The sequence below is a fragment of the Eufriesea mexicana genome, unplaced genomic scaffold (genome assembly GCF_001483705.2).
Source record: "Eufriesea mexicana isolate 0111107269 unplaced genomic scaffold, ASM148370v2 scaffold2087, whole genome shotgun sequence".
NCBI lineage: Eukaryota > Metazoa > Arthropoda > Insecta > Hymenoptera > Apidae > Eufriesea > Eufriesea mexicana.
The window spans coordinates 2,235,407-2,260,240 of NW_016910162.1; the positions used below are offsets into that span (position 1 = coordinate 2,235,407).

The 24,834-nt window shown below is 31.7% G+C and overlaps 1 protein-coding gene across 1 annotated transcript in view; it reads left to right on the forward strand.

Moving 5' to 3' along the window:
• The window catches only part of LOC108549489 (uncharacterized), an 87,292-nt gene extending 64,115 nt beyond the window's left edge, over positions 1-23,177 (forward strand). The window contains exons 3-8 of the mRNA XM_017902878.1: positions 16,870-17,134; positions 17,773-17,939; positions 18,381-21,683; positions 22,098-22,143; positions 22,798-22,989; positions 23,148-23,177. Of these exons, the coding sequence (XP_017758367.1) occupies positions 16,870-17,134; positions 17,773-17,939; positions 18,381-21,683; positions 22,098-22,143; positions 22,798-22,989; positions 23,148-23,177 (4,003 nt within the window). The remainder of the gene's footprint in view (positions 1-16,869; positions 17,135-17,772; positions 17,940-18,380; positions 21,684-22,097; positions 22,144-22,797; positions 22,990-23,147) is intronic.
• Positions 23,178-24,834: the final 1,657 nt, after the last annotated feature.

Genomic DNA, 24,834 nt, shown 5'->3' on the forward strand with positions numbered 1-24,834 from the left:
GATTCTGCGAACCGTACTCTATTTCTGTTTGAACGATGCGATTTCTTTTCACGTCGCTGAAAGTCGATCTGTTGCAAGCTAACAGAGAGAGCTTTTACCCTCTCGATACATCAATACATCTATTATATTGGTCGTCGAAATCGGTCGCCTGAGTGCCGATCGTTTGCTCTTTTTGCTGACCGTTTCACTGTCTTTCGCATTGTTCGCGCGCGATTGTTTTTTAATGCTTGCTCAATTTCCGAAACTATTTTTGGACGACGTTTTGCGGTGTAAGAGGAAAATATCGGTTCCAATATGGATGCGTTTATTGTTCCCTCAGGCAGTGTGTGTGTATGCGTTGATCTACAAGCGAATGTAGCAAAGATTTTCCTTTTTTTTCTTTCTCTTTCTCTCCCTCTCTCTTTTTTCTTTTTTCACATTGTCGGTCGGCCAGATGAGCGAAATTGGAAATGCACAAAGGAAACGATGTTTCGTTGCAGCAACAATAATATAATATTACTGTTAACATTACTCTTGGATAATTATAGCGTTTAGAAATCCGCGCCCTTGCCTGCCGCCATTTGCATTCGTCCAATTTCATTGTCGACGACCAAGCCGAATCTTCGTCGGTTATTTTCCCCATTTTCGTTCTTCTTTCTGAGGAAACGAAACACCAGTAACGCGCAATCTTTGTTCCCGAGATGAAGTAATGGAATAAAAAGGAAATATACGAATCTTTACCGTGCAGAGTGTGTTTCTCACAGCTGTAACTGTGTTCGTTCCGTTTCAGTTTTTTCTATCGATTCTCTCTCATGAGTAGCTCCACAGCAGAAGTACACAGGAAAGCGGAAGTAACGAAATAATACGTCGAATAGCAATTGTAGTAGTGGATAATGAAATTTTCTAGTATACCATACCTCGAGGAACGCGTAAACACTGTACTGTTTATCGTATGTATGCATCATGCAAAAGCAAAATATATGTGTTGATGTGTAACAATTGTGTTCTCTTTATTACCGTTATGTCGAATCCTCTTTATCTTTTGGAAGGATTCTATTTCAATAAACATCATGAATATCATTGTGAAAAAATATTCCTTGTTACATGTGCGAGATCTTTTTAAGAAGAGGTCAAGAAATTGTCTTCTTTTACTGCCAAACCTGAAAACAAAAGTTTTACTCTCTTTACTGTAATTTGATGTAATTTTTTTCTTTAATTCACTAGAGGTATATAAATTTTTGTTACGAAAGTCAAGGTTTATTACCGAATAAATAAATTATTCGCGAGATCCTGTCTTATTTTTCTAAATTCTGACCCATTTTCTTAGGATTGCAAATAGCAGATGTAATTTATGAATTTGAAAAATAACACATGAACTGAGAAAAGAGATTATTTATGAATTTTTGTATATTTCTTACTTATGTAAATTTCTTTTCTCAAGCTTTATAGCAAAAATAGCGAATTTTATTTATTTGGCATTATTAGTTTAGTACTTGAACAAAATTTTATTACAAGTGCTTCATTAGTTTGGCAGAAAATGGGTCATAAAGTATGGAACTTTACCATGAGGATAAGGTTAGGTCACTGATTCTTTTATAATTAACGCTTAATGGCCATATATGTGAACACTTATTTTTTTAAAAAGTATGTAGAATAATTATCTCCTTCTAACATTGATAAATTCGTCCCTGAAAAGGTTAAAAAAAAACATTGCATCAATAACTGTTCTGCATATTCTACCTAGTATACATAACACCTTTACTTTCTTCAGGTACCATAGCAACGTAATTTTATTCATAACAAATTTTTGTTTGTATGTACTTTTGTTGTTATTAATGTACAGATATCCAAGATGTTAAAAAGTGAAACTAAAATTTTGAGTCATAGTATTCACTCGTGGAACTAGACCATGCTTAATTAGCATTGAACCAAAGAAATATTTTGAGTGAAACATAATTTCGTATCTCTTAATTTATGGAATCAATCTAAAAATGTAGGAGATCTGAATAATTAAAGATTATCATCAGTGCTAATAAAAGAACAGTAAAATATAACACTTTATTTTCTCATTCACAAGACGTGTGTAATGTCTTCCGCTTCAATACAGCATTCATATGTACGTATAAATTATAAATCGACGTATGTACAGTTGGTGCCAAAAGTTTCTAATCAAGTAGTATTTTTGCTTTGGTTTAAATTATACATTGTATTTGATATGTCATTATATATACTGTAATCCTACAATGACTCATTATTTTTTAAAATTTGTTACCTCATTAATGTAATGACACTATACCGTGACTTTTCACAATTACAGTATTAAATTACCTTATTAACTATTGTGACATACTCGACCAGTAAATTAAACTCCCTATTAAAGTATCCCTACAAAGAGAAATAGAATTATATTTTACACTGAAAATATTGTTATTGGAATCAAATGTTATTTAAACATTTGTTATACCTTTTATTCTGCAAATAAAATTCAACACAAATAAGTAACGTTAATCTGAAGATGCGATTTGTTCGTATAGACATGAGATATTTGTTTCACATTTTGTATTTGAATACACGTGAATGCACGTGATCTTTGATATTCGCATATACGAATATTAGAACACGTAAGTCATAAAACCAATTCAGAAAGTAATAGTTAAATCAAATTTCATCACCTAACCGCATTTTTCCTGCAAAAACAAAAGTGTTATAATTTTGAAAAAAACGAATGTTTAAAAAATTTGTTCATACTGCATGATACTTTCTCTTAGCCGGAAGCAGCGGAATCATAAGTTCCGGCACGGGCGGACGGTCTCTGCGCAAAATTGAAGCGGTATCGAGCGTATTGATCGGTCCACCGCCAAAAGTGCATGCAACGTTGTAGCCCGGTCACAGAGAACAGTCGGCGAGGCCCACCGCAGGCTTCGCAGGCAGGCAACACTTCCTGAACTTTGAAAATCAATGCCAATGTTCAGCTGGTGCGATAGCTGGGCCAAAGAGAGAGAAAGAGGCTACATAACGGGGCGGGAGGAAGGGAGACAGGAAGAAAGCGGCAAAAGCAGCATATTGATCTGTCTCTTCCAGACGGCTCGAATGCCAGCCACGCTTCACTGTCTGCGCAACGAGAGACCCCGTACGTTTAAAGCGGATAGACACTCGCGGATGAACATGGTTAATCTTTTACGTGTGCGTACGCACGCACACTACGCTACTGTGTATCATAATACCGATGTATTATAATATCTAGAGAACGTGCGTGCACGCGGCACGGAAAGAATAATCGCCAGCTTTTCCAATCGGCGTGCGTGCTTGCGTGTTGTTAACCCTCGGTAACCGAATCTTTCCTTTATTAATTATTTGTTTTGGTTTGCGACGAAGCTGAGAGTTTTGGTTAGGCGTATAATTCGAAGCATATGAAATGTCTTTAACCTTAACCTTTCTTCAAAATATTACATAGATATATAATCAAAGTCTTTTTTCATGATTAAAGAATTTTATTTATTTCAGATTCACAGGAATTATGAATTCTAGAGTTTGAAGATTCTCCGAATGCTACTTTTAAAGATTTATTATTCTTTGCGAGAATTTATTCGTTGGTAGGTTATGTGGATACTTAAAGAAATCAGAGAAATAGGAATTATAGGTGTAGTTCCTAGTTGAATAATTTTTAATAAATATTTCTAGGAAATGAAATTATGAAAAGTATTTGACCTCTTGACTGCAAAAGGTGAGTCAATTCATCTGGTTTGCTAATATTTTGAATTTAATAAAGAACATGTTGGAACATTTCTAATAGTGAAGTTCGTGTATAGTTATTTGCGACGCATGTAAACTCACATTATCGTACAAGAAGGTTGGCTTTATAGATTTATCAATTCATTTTTTAATTAATTGCACATATATTTCATCTATTTCTTCACAATTTATTTTTGTTACAATTAAATATAGTTTCGCAGTGTAGGAAATTATGATGAATAAGTTCTGTGGATGACAGCCGAACAGTTATTATTGTCGGATTAAGCAGTGATTTTGGCATGTTCATCTTTATCGATCCACTGTCTTGAAACTTTTTGAATTATCATAAAAAAACCATAAGGGGAAATAAAATGTGTGATATTTTTTACTTTCTACAGGGAAGAAATTTATTAATTTTTTATCAAAATTGTTTTTTATTTAGTTTTAGAATTAAATATGTCTTTAACATTTCTTTAAATATTTCAAAAACATTAATTGCAAAAATAATAGTGCATTAGTTATTCCATTGCTTTTGTCAAAACTTCGTGAATTTATGATTTATCGTTAAAGGATTTGTAGATTTGAACCAAACAGATTGTTTTTCTTTCTAAACATATAGTATTAACGTCATTGTATTTTAAATACATATAAAAAATGAGCTCTGCTTATTATTTTGAAGTAATTTTTATGATTTTATTCATTCATTTTACATGTCTTTTAATTTATACAGAACTTATTTGTTAATTTTTTTTCTTTTTACTACCTTAATCGGGAAATAAAAAATTTCTTTTGTTATTTGTAATAATATCTCTTAAAACATTATTGCTGATAATATTTTCTAATCTTTTTGGTTCATGTATTACTGTAGAACTACTGGTCTTGAATTTTATAAATTAACGTTGTATTGTTCTGAATGTATATTTTTTATAAATTTGCCTCATTGTTTCTAAATTCTTTAAAATTACATAAACGAATCACGCGTATACTTTGATTATTTGTGGTAGCGGAAAATAAAATCCAATATTTTCGTTGTGAATCTGTTAAATTTTTATATCGTATTGTGTACAATATTATTTATTCAGTACACTGTATCATCAAAAATGTTTTCCTTCAATGTAGTGGATAGCAATTGACAATGGAATAATATAATTTGACGAAACTTAATATAATTTTTCACAAAATATAGCTGATCTCAGTTGATGTAAAATTACGTCATTTTATAAGCTTCCATTAAAATCGGTTGCTTTATTTAAATTAGAACTCGGTAATCTGTTATCGACAAAAAAAAAATAATATTTAATATATTTTGGATTAACTTCATATATTTGTCTCGATATAAAAAATGGTGATTACTTACAAACCAATTCAATAAATAAAAGATATCATATATCTAAAAAAAGAAAGAATTTCCTTCCACGTGTATGTGACCTTTCTTCATCTTTACCACGAGCAGGATGCGCTATCAAAAGCTGACCGACCATCTGTCTCACTCTATATAACCAGGCATATAATACAACTAACATAATGCATTTATTTGATATAATAACATATTTCGTTTTTTCTAACGCCGTCCAGAGAGTTCTGAAAAATAATTGCATTTTGAATATCGAGTGAAAAGATAGTTCGAGACGAACGTGTCAAGAGAGAGATAATGAGCAACACACGATGGCGACGGAAAATTTCTTTGCCATCGACACGTGGTTTACGCGAAAACGATCGCAGACGAGGAATTTTGCGTTGATAACTCTCCCCGAGGTTGTCGATTAGTACGTGAGAATTTATGAAACATGTGAGCGATGAACCTTTACAAATTAATCTTTCTGTGTTCTAGAAATCACGTGTTCCCGGTATTAAGATACAAAAAGAAACACGAGAAACAAAATTAATTTCTTACGATATACATATAGATTAAATAGTTTTACGTTATCGAGTGCAAATTCGACTATATGCGATTAGGAACTGTGTATATCGTAATACTAATTGCGACGTTGTTTTAAATTTCACGATTTTTTTTTTCATTATTGAACCAACTAGTGTAGAATTAAAAAATTTACTATACTACTATACTACAGTACTATACTTAAAACAAATTACATATATATAAACTACGATTTAATTGATCATATCTGCCAACTATTTATGCTTCAAAAATTTCGACGCACTCAATTGTTTTACAAAACACAATTTTAACTGTTCTGAATATACGTATATATTTAAATCACTTTCGAATCTTGATTATAAACACTAATTAATTCTCCAATTCTCCATTCGTCATGCATGTATGCAATATTCGTGAATTTGTTTACCAAGTTGTGAATAACCTAGCATTAAGTCCTATTTTATAATATTTCGTACCTTTTATCTTGCATACGATTAATAAATATCATTTTTAAATTATTTTTAAGTATATATAAATAAAAATAGATATAAATTGTACGTAAAATCTGATGTAAATAGACAAGAATTTGACAGCTGTTGTGGTGTCCCGTATATAACGATCGTAATATGAACGAAATAATAATATAGATTTTACATAGTGAGATGTTTTAGAGGTTGCCAGAACTGTAGGACATCGTATGCGAAGAAAAATTTGCCGGTAGAGGCGCTGATCTTCCTTGTTGTTTAGTATACAGGCAAAGTGGATACCTGTTCATTCGATATTAAAATAAAATATTCTATTAACACAAGTTTAAATAGAAATTAATTTACTGCGACATATGTATGCTGCTTTCGATATTGCAATGATTTATTATTATTTCCTGCACAGGAATTACTGTTATTTACTGCTAATAGATAAAAGTGTTAATTGTGCTTGTATTTTTATGTGTGATAATCGTTTCTGTCGTGAAATTCGAATGTAAACAAAAAGTGTATATATCGAAAAGGAGTATGTGATTTTCTTTCGTCTTTAGGAAGAGCAGTATACGATACTACAATTGTGGCCATTTGTTTTGAAATGATGTATAGGTTTTTAGTTTATAACCAGTGTTTCGTATAAAACCTATTATATATTCGTGAAAGGGTTAACATTAGAGTGTCGTAGAAAATACCGCGTAACTATAATCATGTTTCTAGTCCTTTAAGCCGCCTATCGTAATAATATACATCATTTGAAAGATTTTTCTACGTTGAATACGGTAATATATTTTTTATTTTTCCTTGTGTTTTATTATTTCTTTTTTTGATATATCAATAGTTTTATTGTTTATTAATTGGTTTTAGAACATTTAGAACATTTTATATGAACGTCATTTCGCCTTTAAGAATCAACATTCGCGAATAGTTACTAAATTGCCAACGAATATTACTGCATGAGAATTCTGAAAGTTTTTCTAGAAATCCATTCGTCATCCGTTGCTAATTCCTACGTGGTAATGTAATGGTAACATTTCGAACAATTTCATCTTCTTTTTATCTTGATTAAAATCTTTGAAATCATAATATTTTAAGCCCTTAAAAGATAATGAAAATATATGTAGCAAGTAAAATTCTAACGCTAAAATTGATAATTATTAATGACAGAACAGATAGGATCCTAGACTGGCGCGTAATGAGACCTTGAGAAAGTTCAATTAACTTAAAGTATCTTATAATCGCCATTTTGTAGGTCCAGTAGAATTTTTATTTTTTTTTCACAATTACTGTTTTTTTTTCACTTAACGCTTCGTGTACAGCACAGCTTTTTCCCTTGTGAATATTGAACGAGAAATTAATCTTTTTAAAGTATCACATAAAATTTTCACTTATTACCGAATATATTTACAAATTATAATTTAATTTTTTAATGGCAGTAAAAAATTAATTCTTATACCACAAAAATTTTGTATTGTCATTTTATCTCCAATACTTCACATCTTTTTAATTGAGATAATAATTGAAATAATATTTAATTATAGAATTCGTGAAAATTACAAAATTTAATAATTTAATAATTTATTAAGTAATTAATACAATTAATATGAATGATTTTAATCACTCAATAACTTATCGGGATTATAAAATATTTAGTTCGAAATTTTCTGTTTATAATGGCCGCTTATTTTATATTAACAAACAACAAAAATTATTTTAAAAAATTTGGAATTTCCAAAATAAATGAAAAAGAGGAGTTTTCACTACTATACATGCAAAAATTGCGTGTATAATTAATGTTTCCGAAAATAAAAGTGCATTTAGATGACGAGGCACATTAAAGTTATAACTAAAATTAGCAACATTCATTAACGATATCTTCTTAACCATTTAATTTCAAGGATATATTTGTAACACTAAGTTCAAAATCACCCCTCAAATTAGGTGTAAACTATAATACTTATTTACGTCATGAAACACCTTGCACCTTAGCAACAAGGTCATACTCATTAATAGTTTAATTATCTAATTATTTTATACAATTTTTTTCCTATAAATTTTTTTCTTTTTATTTTGGGATGCAAAAAAGTGGAAAATAATATTTGTTTAAAAAAATACTTCTTTTTACGACAAAGTTCAAAATTAGATTTTTCTTAGTGTGCTATTTTAAATCAGAATTGAAAACAAAAAATAGTTTTTGTTTCCAAATATTTCATTTTTGAGCATAAAAGGATGAAAAATAATTTATTTTTCATTGCAGTTAAAAATGAAAAATTGTAAAATATTCTCTTCCATCTCCCATAAAAATTAAAATTGACGTTTAAAATACGTTTTGAAAATTATTATAATTAATAATATTATTTTCAATGTTAAAAGTAATAAAATTACAAGATATTCGGATAACCATTCTCACGTTAAAAAAAATTTAAAAAGACGTCTCGAATGAATTTTAAAATAAATAAATGACCCATTTTCTGGTTTCTCTCGTAGTTTGTACGAATATCTCGCATGATTTTGATCCAAGAAAACAACGAAGAAACTGTTTCCCCGTTAGACGGCTTCGCCTATCGTTCATCGTACGAAAAAGGAACAGACGATTGCGACACACCTGTCGGAAAGTATTTTAACGGATCGTAGTAAAATCCATGCCGGGGGGCTTCGATCTGTTTCTGCCGCCACGTTTCTTTTCACGTCGAACCGTTAGCCGGCGGCGAAATGACGAAACTCAGGCGCTGCGACCGGCAAATTACCACAGCAGCTAACCGAACTAACATCGATTGGATTTCCGTACGCTCGTATCGTGGTTCGACGGTAACGAAAAAAGAGGGAAAAAAATATTGAAAAAATGGGAAAAAGGGGGAAAGGAAAACGCGGCTGCGTGAATGTCGGCCCGAATCGATCGGTCGCCATAACTTTTCAACGACGACGCGGATTTTTCCATCGCCCCGAATTCTATTCCGTTTCGCTCGTTAATTATACATAATCGGACTGCGTGTATCGCGGTTCAGAGATTAGAGGTTAAATCAATTCGCGCGTCTCCACTTTCAATTTTAATTTCGTTCATTGTTCCATGCCTTGTGAGTTTAATTTCCTGATTTTCGGAGACTTTTCTCCAGACTTTGTAGGTTAATTTTTTCTGTCTTATTCTTTCTCTTTTTGAGAAAGTTTTTTATTTTCGTTATTCGGAAAATGCACATGTTAGTTGAATGGAATTAAACCTGTATAATTAAGGCGAGGGTGAGAGCTGAAAAGGGGGTGTTGGCTGACGTTTTATTACTGCTTTTTGGTGATATGGTTTTAATTAAAGGTAGATTCGAATAAATTTGGTAGAATAACAGGATTTTCAGAGTTGCAGCAAGAAATATTTGTGTAATAATATAGGAACGGTGACCGTTGTCGGTCCAGGTTGTTGCATATCATGTTATTAATTATGAATTTATTATCGTATTTAATTATTGATTCAATATAATTGAAAATATGGCTTTGTGCTGGTAGAAACTGTAATTGAAAAGCGTAAATAGACCGATCAGAGAAAACAAAGAGCGGGGAGGAGGGAGGGGGAGGGTGAACAACTCTGTGATATAATTATTTATAATAATAATTCTTTGTAATGAAATATTCTCCTTTCATTACAGTTATTTCTGTCATAATAAAAATTTTCTTTTTATTAACTTATATTTCATGGCTTTAATTAGAGAATTCGAGTCATTAAAAATGATAAAAGAATAAAATTCGTATGTTCTTCTTTTTCAGTGTAATATTGTCGGAGAAATTAATTAATTCGAAGCATATCGAATTTACTTTTATTTGAGGATATACCAATTCAACCAATATTACTTCGGTGGATAAAATTTCTGCTGGCAAAATTAAATAGAAAAGGAATGTCGTCCATAAAGGTGAAACATACTGGTCTTATATAAAACGTAATAATTAAATAAAATTAACGAAAGAATTAATCGATCAAATATTTGTACTAAATTGCAATTAAAAATAGGTAAAGATAATTCTTTAATTATTTTCAAGAATTACAAGGAAATAACGAGGCAACAATTGAGTTACAGTGCACATTTCCTAAACTAAAAACACCACAGAAAAAAATTTGAGTTGAAATAGACTGAAGTAGTAACTAAAAATACATATCAATATATATAATATCTTAAATGAAGGTATATAAATAAGTACTATATAAATAAAGTAGTAATAGAAAGTATAAATAAAGAATTCACATCGAAACTATTGATTTTAGGTACGATGTCGATCGAGCAGTTTTTACTACTTTCAGTAAAGCCATAATCTCGGATCTTTTTTTTTTTTTGATGACACTGTATTGTAAAATAATACAGTAGAATTCCGGTAATCCGGCACTCTCGGGACTTCGACAATACTGGATTACAAATATGTCAGATTAGCGGACTGTATCCGTGTAATACAGTAAAAGCAAGGGAAACAATTCCAAAAATAACTGCAGTCCACGGAAAATTCCAATTCCCATGGTAGTTTTTAGCATATTTTTATGAAAATGGTACCAAAGCATTGGTGAGGTTCTTTTAAAGTAAATAAATTCAAACATAATCTAAATATGTCTAGTTTTAATAATTAATTTTACTAAAAATGTTCCTAGGATTCTAGTTAGAAAATCTAAGTTAATTAAAAAGTGCGAATTTGATACGAAAATGACATCAATAATGGTAATATTATTTCATATACTTTTCAGCAATTCTCTCTTCAAGAATCTTCATAATTATTCACTATAGTATTTGATTTTATCGTAGAAATCCAAATTGAAAGTATCATTGGTAATGGAATAACCAGATAATATTAGTACAAGAATTAATGGATATGGGATTAATGGATATTTATTGAAAGATCGTGTACGTTATAATTTTCTCGGAGCTATAATTTCGGTTTTTTAAATTCTGTTTTGCGCAACCTAAATACATAAGCAGTCTCATTCTCGCTGCTCTTCTCACAATATAGCAGTGTACGGCCATTTTCTTGCGTGTATATCTGGCGAATAAGGAATTTTCTTTAGGAATTTTTTTCCTCTTATTTTCTCGTTAAAGGAAAGTGGTAGAAGAATTAGAATTACAAAATCTTCTTGTTTTCTAACGTGATAAGCATCGAATCCTCGAGCATTGCGTTTGTGTTTTGCTATCTGTACTACAAAATATTCTAACACTTAAATCCTCATCTTGGCCGATTGTGGTGTACCCTGCAGGTTTTCCTGAGAACAAAATAGAAACTATTTTCACAGTATTGCTACTGTATTTACTTATATTTGTTTATTGTATATTTCCCAAATTTTTCTTTCAACATCTATACTTTTAAAGTATTTTTAAGTAGTATTTTGTCATTAGGTAATTTTTATTTTGATAAATTGAGACAGGAAATGGTCAAGGATGTTTAACGATTAATAATAAAATTGCTAAATTTTATTGTAAAATTTTCAATTAATTATTTTATAGGGTAGAATTGTTATTTTTAATAAAAATTGTAAAAACGTAAAAAGTATCATTACCCTTATTATTATACATGTGTAATATTAAATAGCAATTTTATGCATAAAATTTTAATTCATTTTTTATTTAAGATTCTGTTTAAGAAATAATTGATGATTTGCAATGATTTACTATGGCGCTTTTAGCCCGTAACATATTTTCTTTATATACATTTTTTTATATAAATGACAAAGGTAATAAGTTTAATAAAACGCATACCCTATTGAAAAAATGGCACGCACTTTGTTATTTTAAAGGTCGCTAATTAAATGTGTCAAATGTTTAAAACCTACCTTATACATATTAGATATGAAGGAAAAGTGCATTTTATAATTATATAAAAAATATTTTAAATAAATGATACAAATGAAAATTATAATTGTTTTTCGACAATAATTTAGAAATAAAATTAAAATAAAAAAATGATTTAAATAATGTCGAAATTGATTACACACAAACAAATACTTCGAATAAATTATCACACTAAACTTAACATGATTAAAATGTACATTTAAATTGACGAGATAATATACTCAAAATAAAGTAAAGATAATTGAAAATGTATATGTCAATATCACACAATACGAAATAAGTCTGCAATATATATATACATTGTTTTATAATTTATATAATGAATACTATACTCAAATGCAAAGCAGACGCACCAAACATCTCTAGTAAGAAAGAATATAAATTATTTTATTTTAATATTATTTTTTTATATACCACAATAATAATAATCTTTACATATAACACAATATCTTTTTTTATGTTTTTTAATTCGTATATCTACTAATAAATTAATAATTTTATAAAATTTTGCCAAATTAAAAACATTATAACCTAAATTTTTCTATTCTTTATTCGCTCATTTCCAATTCCAATATCGCGTACTGATCGATCGCAGTATCGAGCAGGGTCTTTCGCCATGGTCCGGCAAAATACGGTGCTTCGAATCCCACGCCTAGGTGAGTCACCCTGTGTAATACCGTCGTGCGGTGATCCATCGACTTTAAAGGACGTCGCGAATTACGTAGATTTGACGTACTGTTATTGATCACGAAGTCCCGAAGCATTAAAGCGGGAAGCCTGTTGGAGATGCATCCGACGTCACCCTCCACGATTTTTCTACTACGGCCACTCGCGAGATAGTTCGATTCCCTCGTGCGAGTTCGCAACTGGCGAGCATCGATCGCGTTCGATTCTCGCGTTCGAATGGGATAAAAAGGCGGGGAAAATAATGGCGTACACCTTTAATAATAGCATCAAACATAATTCAACCGAGTCGATGACATTTTAGATTTCGTTCAAGCTGGACGATTAATCTGGTAATTTGAATTCTAGTTGGTTGTGGAATCCAAAATTAATACAGGCGAATTGGTTTTAGGTTAGTCGATCGTGATGTTTGAAAATAGAAGTGTGACATAAAATTTATGTAGCAAGCGGCAAGAAGAGAAACTTTTATACAAGGAAAGAATTCTGTCTGGGATATTGACAATCCTTGTGATAATAATTCTTTTTTATTAATTAACAGGTTAGAATAGTAGAAATTTCTATGTTTGATTGATTTAAGGATTTGGTTGACAAGGTAGGTTCATAAATTGGTTAAAACTTGAGAATTTGAAACAACTTTTTAATATAAGAGAATAAGTGAAACAGGTTTGTTACATCCTCTTATTGTGATATACATTGTATAATTAATTGATATATTTTAATTCGTATATTCGATTAATTTACAAGATATTATAATAAAAATTAATTAATTTATATATATGATAATGATATAAATATAAATTTACAATAAAAATTATATTGCTAAATTTATTATGTTTTGATCATTTTTGGTAAATAATCAAAGAATTTGGCTTATAATTATCCCATCTGAAGACTTTAAATGAATCTATTTTCACAAATTCTCATAATACCTAATAAATGCAGACAGTAATGAAATTAAGTTTACTGTGTAGTATTTTGTTACTGTAAGGCTATATCATACAAAATTAATTATAAATTATCACTTATAACATTTTAACATAAAACAATTATTTTGTTTTATTGCAGTCTACTTTTTAAGAATCATACTGCCTCAAAGCTCTTTGTGGAAAGATTAAATGTCACTTGGAAGAGATAAGTCATAGAAGAGTTAATTTGAATCTACTGAATTATCTAATTTGACTTAAATTTAAATTTGCTTTCACTTGGATTTCCCAAAATACCTATTTATCTCGCTATTTATTTTAATTTGGGAAACATATAATTTATCTAATTAGTGAAACCCGTTTTTCCCTTAATAGAAGGAAATGTTGGTATCAGTTTGATGTTATTATTTTTACAATACGTGTTAAATTGTGTGATTTTTCACACGCGTGTTCTTGTATGTTGTCAACATAATTACGACAAATTAATTGATATAAAAACATCCGACTACATTCATAAACTCACGCAAATGTTACCTTCTTTATAAATATCGGATAAGTATAATTTGAAAAAATTTTAAGGATTTTAGGGGAATCGTAAAAGTTTTAATTGTCGAAGTAATCATAAAAGTTTTAATAGAATTTTAAGAGATACAAATCTCAGGTTGTTAATCCTCTTGGCTCTACGTTTCCTTTGCCTCTTTTTCTTATCTCGAATCGGGCGAGATAAATTAATGAAAATACCGCAAGAACCGTCTAACAAGGGAAGATTTTTATTACGTGCTGGTGATGTCTATACATTATTCAAGTAACTGAGAATTTAATCGATGATTTGAAATTCCAGCCTCGATTTTTCTATCGTTGGATATGAATACGACGATAAATATTAATGCACCTCCGCGTTGAAATCGTGTTATTAAAATCTATGCATTATTTTGAATTTTTATGCCCGAGTATTCGAAGGACAGCTTCGAAATTCTACTGCCGCACTTTTTCGTAGATTAACTTCGAAATTCGCAGCTTTTAAATTGTCAACCTCGATTCGAAAGTGCATTCAGGATTTTATTTTTTCATAGCTACTATAATATATCCAATTTCGCACAAGATATGTAATTGTACATCAATTGATATCAACGTTCTCTCCTGGTTAATTTTATCAATTATAATATAAGTTATATTAAATATATATTTTTTATATCTCCATTTCATATTTTCATTTCATGGAAAGTAATATACGTGTATAGATAAAGTAAAAATTTAATTTCGTCCAATATTTGAACACTGTTATTTACAGAGAGCGAGGTTATGTTTATTTATATACATGGCCTTATTTTAATTATTATAAATTATTTTTTCATCTTAGATAAGTAGCACAATTTTTTTAATATAATTTTTTAATGTTATATTCTTTATTACACAAAATTTTTAAACGTTAACAAAATAATTCAGTATTTAAAATAATGTATAAATTGTTGATACAATCAAGGTAATAATATATGAACACAAGAACGTATTAAAAATTATTGTAAATTGTAGAACATACTCTATTCTATTTAAAGAAATTGCAAAATGAAGGATTGTACATTCGTAACTAATATTCAATAATTCAAAATTTCATAATCCAATAAAAAAAAAATTCAATCTAGTCAAAATAATAAAAAAATAACATACGAATAATAAATGGGCTAAAAAGTGTTTGAAGCATTATATAACATCTTTAAATTTAGGTTACATTGATTAAAAAGATACTTATTCAAAAAGAATATAATAATTTAACAAAAGAAAGTTCAAAATTTAATATTAGTATACAAATACTTAACAAAAACAATACAAATAATACACAATACACTCGTATACTATTTCAATCGTATGACAACATTGGTTTAGGTTAGGTTAATTAAAAAAGCAGAAAATCGAAAAGAACATCACACTTCAATAAAAAGGACTACAATATTCACAAACTGATATACGAACACCAATACAAATAATATTAAGAAAATTCTTTCAGTTATCAAATAACATTTTTGGTTTTACTCGAAACAAAACGTTCGACGGAAACACTTTTTGTTCTATAGTAACGCAGAATGAGTCAATTCGACGAACGACGGAGAATCGATAACGAACAAAGAAGCGGCTCCCTTTAAGGATCGATATTACCACATATAGATACTTCTTAGCGTAGCCAGGAACGTGTAGAATGCCTGACGACGTAATGCACGGGTCGGTTTGATTTTCTGCTCGAGCCGAAGAAGTGTCGGTGGCCCGAGGGCAACCAACCCTGTTCGAAAGAAATTAATAACTTTATTGTCATCGGTTCTTGAACTTGCCTCTCTAGATGGCGGTGCGGTTTATTTTTCTTTACTCGTTTAACGACATCGAGACGTGCCAACGTCCTTTCTCGCATTGTAGAACGTCGTGCTAAATATTCGTGGTGGGAATATGGTTGAAAATCTTGATGTCACATTTTTTTATATTTTGACATTTGTTAGATTTTTGTACGTTGAAAGGAAAAATTTAGTCTTTTAAAGTCCAAATGAATTATGGTGCATAATATATATAGTATTTTGTTTTTATTAATAATTGATGATGTCTTTTTGTCATTTGTCACTAGTTAGAATATGCCTTAAACTTTGCTATCAGGAAAAGTTGTAATATGATTAATGATCATATTTATTTATCAGTTTAATTAATATAAATATACAACTTTTAATTAAGTAAATCATTTTTTAAACAATTTCGACTGAATAGATTTTTTCAAAAATGTACAATATTGATAAATTAATGATATTTATCTTACAATAATTATGAATTCTGTTATAAGAATAAGAAAAATGTTCTATCTTATCTAGTATAATTATCAAATAATCCTAAATGTTATTAAGTAATGTTATAAGTTACTATATAAATGACAAATTTTTTTTAAAACATCATTTCGTATATTTTATTCAAAAACACGATACATCTTTTTTCACAACAATTAAAAAAAAAAACATTTAAAAACTATTTATTTCCCATATCCAAAGATTTTGAATAAAATAAATATCCTACTATTAATACTACTCAAAATAAACTATGAATTTTGTTCAATTTAACACTTTTACTTATGTTAATAATAATTCAATTAGTAATTAATTATATTTATTAGTTCAAGTTTTTTCGAAAAAATTTCCTAAATATTCGAAATTAATTACAGCATATAATACTAATGACAAACATTTTAAATGAAATTTTCCCAACTATAATTCCAATATACAAATCCTGAAACGATCTTAACCTATCTTTTTCCTTCTTCCTCACAGGAATTAACTTCACGAATAATAAATTCCTTTTGAGGTATTTATAATATTTACAAACACACTTTACCGATAAAGGTGTTCTTTCTTTGATTACAGAAAGGAACGTGATATTTTAGAATACTTGGATTTGTGCGTGGATCCGCCTGACCGCTTGCCCGTGTTTTGTCACTCAAAAATGCACTCGCAGTCAGCGTGTGACTGCTACTGCAAAACTCGCGTGCCGATAGCGCGGCAAAGGGAGGAAATTCAATCTGCGAGGAGCCGTGTCAGAGATTCTAGGAGCTCAGTTCCTAAAACGGACGCTATCAGAAGCGCGAGAAAAATTCCGTTGGTTTCAGCAAAAGTTGTCGATGATGAACAGGTATAATTATTTTATAATTTTACCACTCTTACCATGAAATTTCTAATTCTTCCATGCAAATTATTATTTTTTACAATGATTATTTTAATCGTTAAATTAATTATTATTTTTAATTATAATTATCAAATCAAGTCTAAATCGTACTTATGGAGAGGAACACAAAACTTTATATCAGAATCTTTAATATAAATTAAATTATAATACTTATACGATATTTATAAACAGCAACGCCATTTTCTCATTACAGTGTTATATTTTAATTTCACAGTAATATTTATTTTTTAATATTTTATAAATTTCAAATAAAATCAAACACGAGCAATATTTTTCTACAATCTTTTATATATTGCTATATAGTTTTATATATTTTTATTATTTATATATTTATATTATTTTTTATGTTTTTACCAAATATTGCTGTTGTTGAATAATATCAATTTTAAGTTTCTAAGCTTACACTTAATGATTACATCACCCTAAATTATTATAACTGCATAATTCAGCTTTCGAAGTCATTTTATTTTTTAAATATATTCTTTCAAAGAAATACCATTGAATCACCTAAATCTTATGATATGTAAAAAGAAAATTTGTTTGAGATACTGAACGTTTTTTCTGATACGCTATTTAATTTTCAGTTCGATAGCAAAAGATCTACGATAACACTTCCGGTTACGCCGGATCTTAGCCCAGAGACGTCGGCAACTCTCGACGACGTACAAAAATTGATCAAAGATGCACAGATTCGTATGAAAGAAATAAGCATAGTCACTAATTGTAATCGACTTCCAAAAAATATGTCTGTGTAAGTATCCCCGTTACGCAATCAGCCAATTCTCCATTTCTCTAATACCGGAAGTTGCCTCGAATCAGGAACTTCAAACGCCGTTTATCACTGACTTTCGTCGTTAAATTAACAAAACTTATAAAACCTTTTTGAAAATAACATTTTCGTAACAAATACAAATGTAGTATAATCTCCCAATAATTACAGTATAATTTTATTATAATTAAATTTATAATTATACTACGTATATGCAAGTCCACATCACAGGTCAATAACTCGACTATTGGTAGTCTGACTGTAGTTCACTTTTTCCGCCTCATTTTCAAAATTCCAACAGCCGAAACTCTCTAAAACCTACGTCGTTGGTATTTCCCTGATTCTCGTCTCTCTCCGTTAAAAATATTCACCCCTGTTTCGTATTTTTAACAAAATCAATATACAACATGACACTTCTTTTAGATGTCCCGACGAGGCGCCACTCGACGACGAAAACGATCAATTATTATACATTCGCGAGCGCGTGGCGCATAAATTTCAAGAAGCGAACGGCTGGGTCGATACCAGCTCCACGGACTCGAGAATTCAACTCTCCGGCGAGGGGCATCCCCTGGCGAAGCCTAAGAGAGTTGTCGATCTGTCTGCCCCGAAATTCAGAACCTCCGAGGACCGTTACAAAGAGTTCTCGCGACAGAGGAAGCTGGATATACGAAAGTTGGGCCTGCCCTCGTCGCTAGCAGACGACGCACCCGTGAACGATGAAAATGGGAAGCTCGATGATCAAGCACGTTCTCCAAGACGCGAGAGAGACAGAGGTATCGACGCGTGTTCCATTCAGACGTGTCCTCCTGTGAACATCAAGGGAGACCTGATTACCCAGAATTTGCAGAACATCCACATCTCACCGGACCCCTTCTTCGTGCAGGAGAGCCAGAACGTTGGTACATACGCGATAGTTCACAATTTTTCCAGGAAGACCGAATCTCCGAGGAGGAGAGAAAAGGTGATTAAGATATCGGAACATAGCAACGACGATAAGAACAATGGCAGACGGAGGAAAAGTGACTCCAGGGATTACAGCGATAATGGGTCTACACGCGATTTAGAAAGGTCGGGAAGAGCTGGTATCTCGGTAGCAAATGATGAGAAACTCACTGAAGATGCGAAAGAAGCACGTGAGACGTCAGTGACGAACTTGGAGAACGTGGAGAACTCCGAACCAATGGCTTTCAAGGACTCTAAGATTGATTATGGCGAGAGAATGTTAGAGGGAAGTGCAGGACCTATGGATGCTCGCGATGTTAATTCGGAGGACGAAGCGAACGATGGAGCGACGAAAGTAGGTTCGAGGAACGATCAGAAGCAAGTACGATTCGAGGAACAGGCATCAAAGCCGGAAAGCTGTGAGGATCGCTTCGAATTGCAAAACAGGGGCGGAAGCGACGCGACTTTGGTGCAGGATTTAAAGATACCCTTGACATCCCTGGAATTAAAGATTCAGGAAGTTTTAAAGGATAATATAGAGCAATTCAGACGGTCTTCCGCTTTAAGGGAGGTCGAACCGAACGATGAACACGTGCCGTTATCGAGCAAGGAGATAGAAGAAAAGCACAGGATCAATAAGAGGAGGCACAAGGAGATCTGCGAGAAGCGAGGAGCGAAGGATGAAGACTACAAAATTATAGACAAACGATTCGCGAATATCGTCAAAACGTATTGCACCAGGGATGACAACGGTTCAGAAGATCGTAGCCACGTTCTCTCCTCGAGCATGATCTCTTCCGAAGATTCTACAGAGTCAGACGATCTCTACGATCTCTACGAGCCACCTCTGAACGAGTTCGATGATGTCCTAGCCTCGTACAACAAAATAATCGACAATATCGTTCGCACCACGAAAACCATCGACGAGTTCCTATCGCGACCAGAACTCGACGAATATCGAGCAGAAAGCACGTCCCAGACGAAGATTAACAAAAAGTCTGTGTCAGTTAATCCGACATTATTGAACAAAGGAAGAATAGTCTCGATAGAAACGAACAATTCACTTCCATCTCGAACTAAACACTGTACTAATCGACCTGACAATCGGTCAACAAATGTAGACACGAACCTTGATAAATCGAAACGAAGCAGATCCGTACCTGCACCGACCAAGAGATCCGTATATCCGAGCAACGATGAGCCAAAGAATAGATGTATCGTTCCAAAGACACCGACTAGACGTCCAAGTATCAAAACGAAAGACAGGTTAGACGCTCAGAAGAAAACGCAGAGCCGAGAGACCACAGGGTCCAGCGAGGATAACAGTAAGAGCAACAAAATGTCGAGGATTGTGGACTCTAAACGAACCCGACCTCTTGAAACGCGTTCTCTTCGGTTAACAAATGACATGTCCAGCCTGACCACTTCCTCCACGTGTCCGCAATCCTCGAGTACTGATACGAAGACCACGAACGACACGAGGGTGTCGGAAGAGGTCTCAAAGTCAACGACCAACGACGAGAATGACGGAGTAGCAACGACCTTAAGAATAAATACGTTGGATGTGAATGAGAGGAAAACACAGCAGGATAATCTTGATTGCGCGACGTTGCAGGACGTCCTCAAACAAGGTTTCCCAGAAACAAAGAGAGATCTGATCGCGCATGTTAAGGATAAAGAGATAAAGGACATTCTCAACGTCAACGAGATCGTTCCTCTGATGGTGAGAGGCTTGCTGGAGAGTTTGAGGAGCGAGGTTAATTTTGGAAAGCTGAAGTTGCTAGTTTCCGAAGGGACGTCACCGAGAAACCCAGCTTCCGCTCACGACAGAGAGATAAAAATGATCGAAGCGTGGAGATCGGATGGCGAGTCTGAGTGTCAAAGTTCACAGTCGGACCGTCCGCCAAGTAAGAATCTTAGCACTACGGAAACGGTTGAATGCAACGACGAGATTATCGATGGACATGTCTCGAACCAGTCTGATCACGAAGAGGCTTTTAATTCCGGAAACCAATCTTCGAGATCTAACGAGACTATACCGCGGTCCAAAGCTGAGCATTGGCAAAATGAGAGTGTGAATGAAGCTAATTCTGACATGGAGTCGTTAAAAGAAGCTCGTATCGAGAATTACGTTAAATCCGAGTCTAAAGAAGATGACGGTCTGGAATTAAGCGAAGAGACGAGGGAAAATTTGATTTCTGACAAAACTGTATCAAACGTTGCTATCGACGATCCAGTTGGAACCGAGGAAGACCAGGTGGTTTCACAGGATAATGCATCGCGGAAGATAAACGAAGCTTCGAATGTTGAAGGTGTCGATAAGGAGCTGTTAATAATAAATGAGGCTGAAAATACGAAGCACCCTGAGTCCTCGAGTAAATTGTCATTGTCAAACGACGTGATATCCGATGTGAAAACGCAAAAATCCGTGGAATCGGTGGAGAACGTGGGAAAAGGTACTGGACAGTTGGGTAGTAGCTTTTCTCAGGTCTCGTCGTTCGATTCTCTCCACGATTGCGGATCTCTTCGATCTTCCTCGAGGAGTCTTTCGAAAACGTCGAATAATATGGAACTTTCGCAGGAAGTTAACGAACATAAGCAGATTGCGCGAACGAGTAACCTAATTGATGACAGAATAACGACTGTAGATATTTCGTTCTTCGATGGTGCATTTGAGAAGGAAAAGATTTTATCAGACGTCTACGATGAAACGCACAGAAAGTTCTTGTCTTCTACGTGCCTCGATTCCAATTATCCGACCATGCTCAATCAACAATATAGGTAAAAAATGAAGAATATAAATATTTCTTTGATGGAGAACATGGCGTTTAGAGTCTTAACCCTTTCGCTTCGGCAGTTCAGTCCGCCATAGTACCGTCATTGAACCTAACCTAACCAGGAATATGCACAGTGCGTGTGATTTTTGTGTATTTCTGTACGTTTTCCTAAGTCTTAAGTAGCAACTGTGCAGAATAAAACAATCGTATACAGATTACAGTTGTATACGCAATAATTTGGATATCGCATACATGGGGTGCCCATACTCAGGAGTCATCGCGTGGACGCCGCCTATATTCGGCGCTCGTACCCACAGGTCATCTCGTGGATGCCGCCTATAAGCAGCGCTCGAAGCGAAAGGGTTAATGTGCATTTTAATGATTTTAGAAAATTGTAACTTTTTCTAATTTTTCACAGGGTTTCTAACGGCATATCCACGATATCCTCGATAGAGTCGAATAAGGTAAGATATATTTATTGATTCGTGTGTTATACAGGGTGTCCCAACAACGGTAGTACAAGTGGGAAGGGGGTGATTCTACATGAAAAAACAAATCGAAAATAAAGAATAAAATTTTTTGGTTCGAAACTTCGTTACCGAGAAAATTGAATATTCACTGAGTGCGCATGCACCTAACTCGTGGATATTCAAAATCGATTATCTCGACAACGAAGCTTCGAATGAAAACATTTAATTTTTTATTTTCGATTTGTTTTTTCACGTAGATTCACCCCCCTCCCGGTTTTACTACTGTTGCCGGGACACCCTGTATAATTAATATTATACGTACATTTACACATTAGGTATTATGTATCCTGTATATAATTAATGTGGATGTAATTAACTGGAGAAAATAAGTTAGCTTCTAATCAGAATTGCCAATTGTTTAATAATAATTTGTTTATCAATATATGTCGTGTCTTTTATATTAAAAATTTATTTTCATATTTATATCGATTAAGATTAAAACGAATTAATTCTGCATGTACATAAAATTCTGAGCAAATTAATTAATATAAAAAATGTGAATTAATATAAAAATTTATTTATCAAAGGAAATTTATAAAAAAGAAATTTATCAAAATACGAAAGATTATTTATGTTTTATTATTTCAGACCGAAATTTCATCGAGTACTTATCACTCTGAGGGAGAATTATACATGCCTAGTTCCGGTTCATATTCCCTAGGAGAAATTCGAATGTTGATGAAAAGTCAATCAGATGGAGAAAATACAGATGATTTTGATGATAATGTTTCGATTTTCGTTACAAAAAAGATGTTGACTTCGTGGAACGAATCTTCGAAGGTAAAATAATTGACTTCATAATAATATATTTAATATATATACATGAAGTAAGTATATTAAAATCTTAAATAAAGAATTGAATTTAAATTTTTGTTAAAACCAATATTTTCTAATTATATTATGTTTTTAATTACATTATTTATTCGATTTATCTTTAGTCGCTCATTCAAAGTATGGGAGAAATATAAATATTATCAAGTATATCACTGCTGCTGCATCTTCGATACTGATGTACCTAGTGTACCATATTCTCCATTAAATCAGCAATTATATAATTTTAAAGAAGCATTAAATACGTGAAAAAGGATACTAATAGGATATTGTAAATAAAATTATAATTTTAAATAATTATATTATGCATTCAATTATTCTAAGTGCTATTTAATTAAGCCGAAATAATGGAATATTGCTTGTCATTGTTACATACACTATCACTAGTACTTGCATGATAGTACATGTAAACACGTTACTACGTTTCCATGGTATATGTAAAAACACGTTTTCCTTTTTGTAATATTATATAATATTAATTTTTTGTCGAATTTATTTAAAAAATGTATAATAGCGGGAATATTTAGGATGAATGTCGATACGAATGACGAATAAATAGAACAATTATTGGTATGAACTATTGTCAGTGTGAATGACGAGCGAGCAAATCGAGCGGATGTTTACGTTGGATTACACGAAAAATTTTTGAGATGCTTTGTACGAGTGTATGTGAAAGAAAGGAAAGAGACTGAATTACTAAGCAAGGACAATAATAGAGAAGAAATGTCAAAAAGTCACACAGAAGAATAGAAAAACAGTCGTAGAGAATCGTGAAAGAGAATAGAACAGTCATGCGAAACTCAGTGTACTTGTTAAACGTAGTAATATTTTATTTTTAATTTCACTTTAACTCGTAATAAATATATTTTAAATCTAGCATCTTTCTTTGCCAATCTACACCTCTACAGATGTTTTATTATAATAGTATCATGAGAATAGATAAGTATTTAGAATATACTTTACAACAGCTGTAAAAATTTTAATTTTTTATTGTATAAAAAATGTACTTAGTGAAATTATTATTAGCATAAAATTTAAATTCACTTGGAATCCCCATTTTCTTAATATTCACTTTAAGATTACTTTTATATAAGTTTAAATAAGATTACTTATCTTTATTTATCTATTAAGAAGATAAGATTACTTATCTACTACGTCTAATGAATTTATCTAATATATTTATTCATTATATCTAACGAACAAATAGTAAATTTCCAACTCCAGATGCTGATATACAGTTCCACATCATTCGGTATCTACTGCTAAATTTGACTGTCGTTTGAAGAATTTTGATATTCACTCTTGTATTTAGTTTTCTCGCACATCACATATTTTTTCTATCAAACCCGAAAATATTAATTTTTAATTTGCCCATAAAAATCACACTTTTCCAAAAATCTTTTATATAATTTTTTGTAAATTTACGAATTTTACACCCATTCTTTAAACTTGCATCATATTACTGTTCTCTCCTATAAATTCTTTTGAGTAATTCTTCAGTAATTTAATTATTTTTTCTTATTCTGTTGCTTTTACATACTATAATTTGGATCAAAAGAATGTAGGGTATTTCCCAATTTTACAATGTTACCAACAGTGTATCATTTTTATTGACCTCTAAGTTCCAAATAACTAATGATAAATTTTATTTAATATCTTAAATGTTATTAAAATCTGTATAATATGTTTGTAAGATATCAAATAAAGAAATACTAAATTATATATTTGTAAGTTCTAATCTTTAATTTCTAATCATTTGGTGTGATTTTCATATTTTATAGGAAAAGATCGATC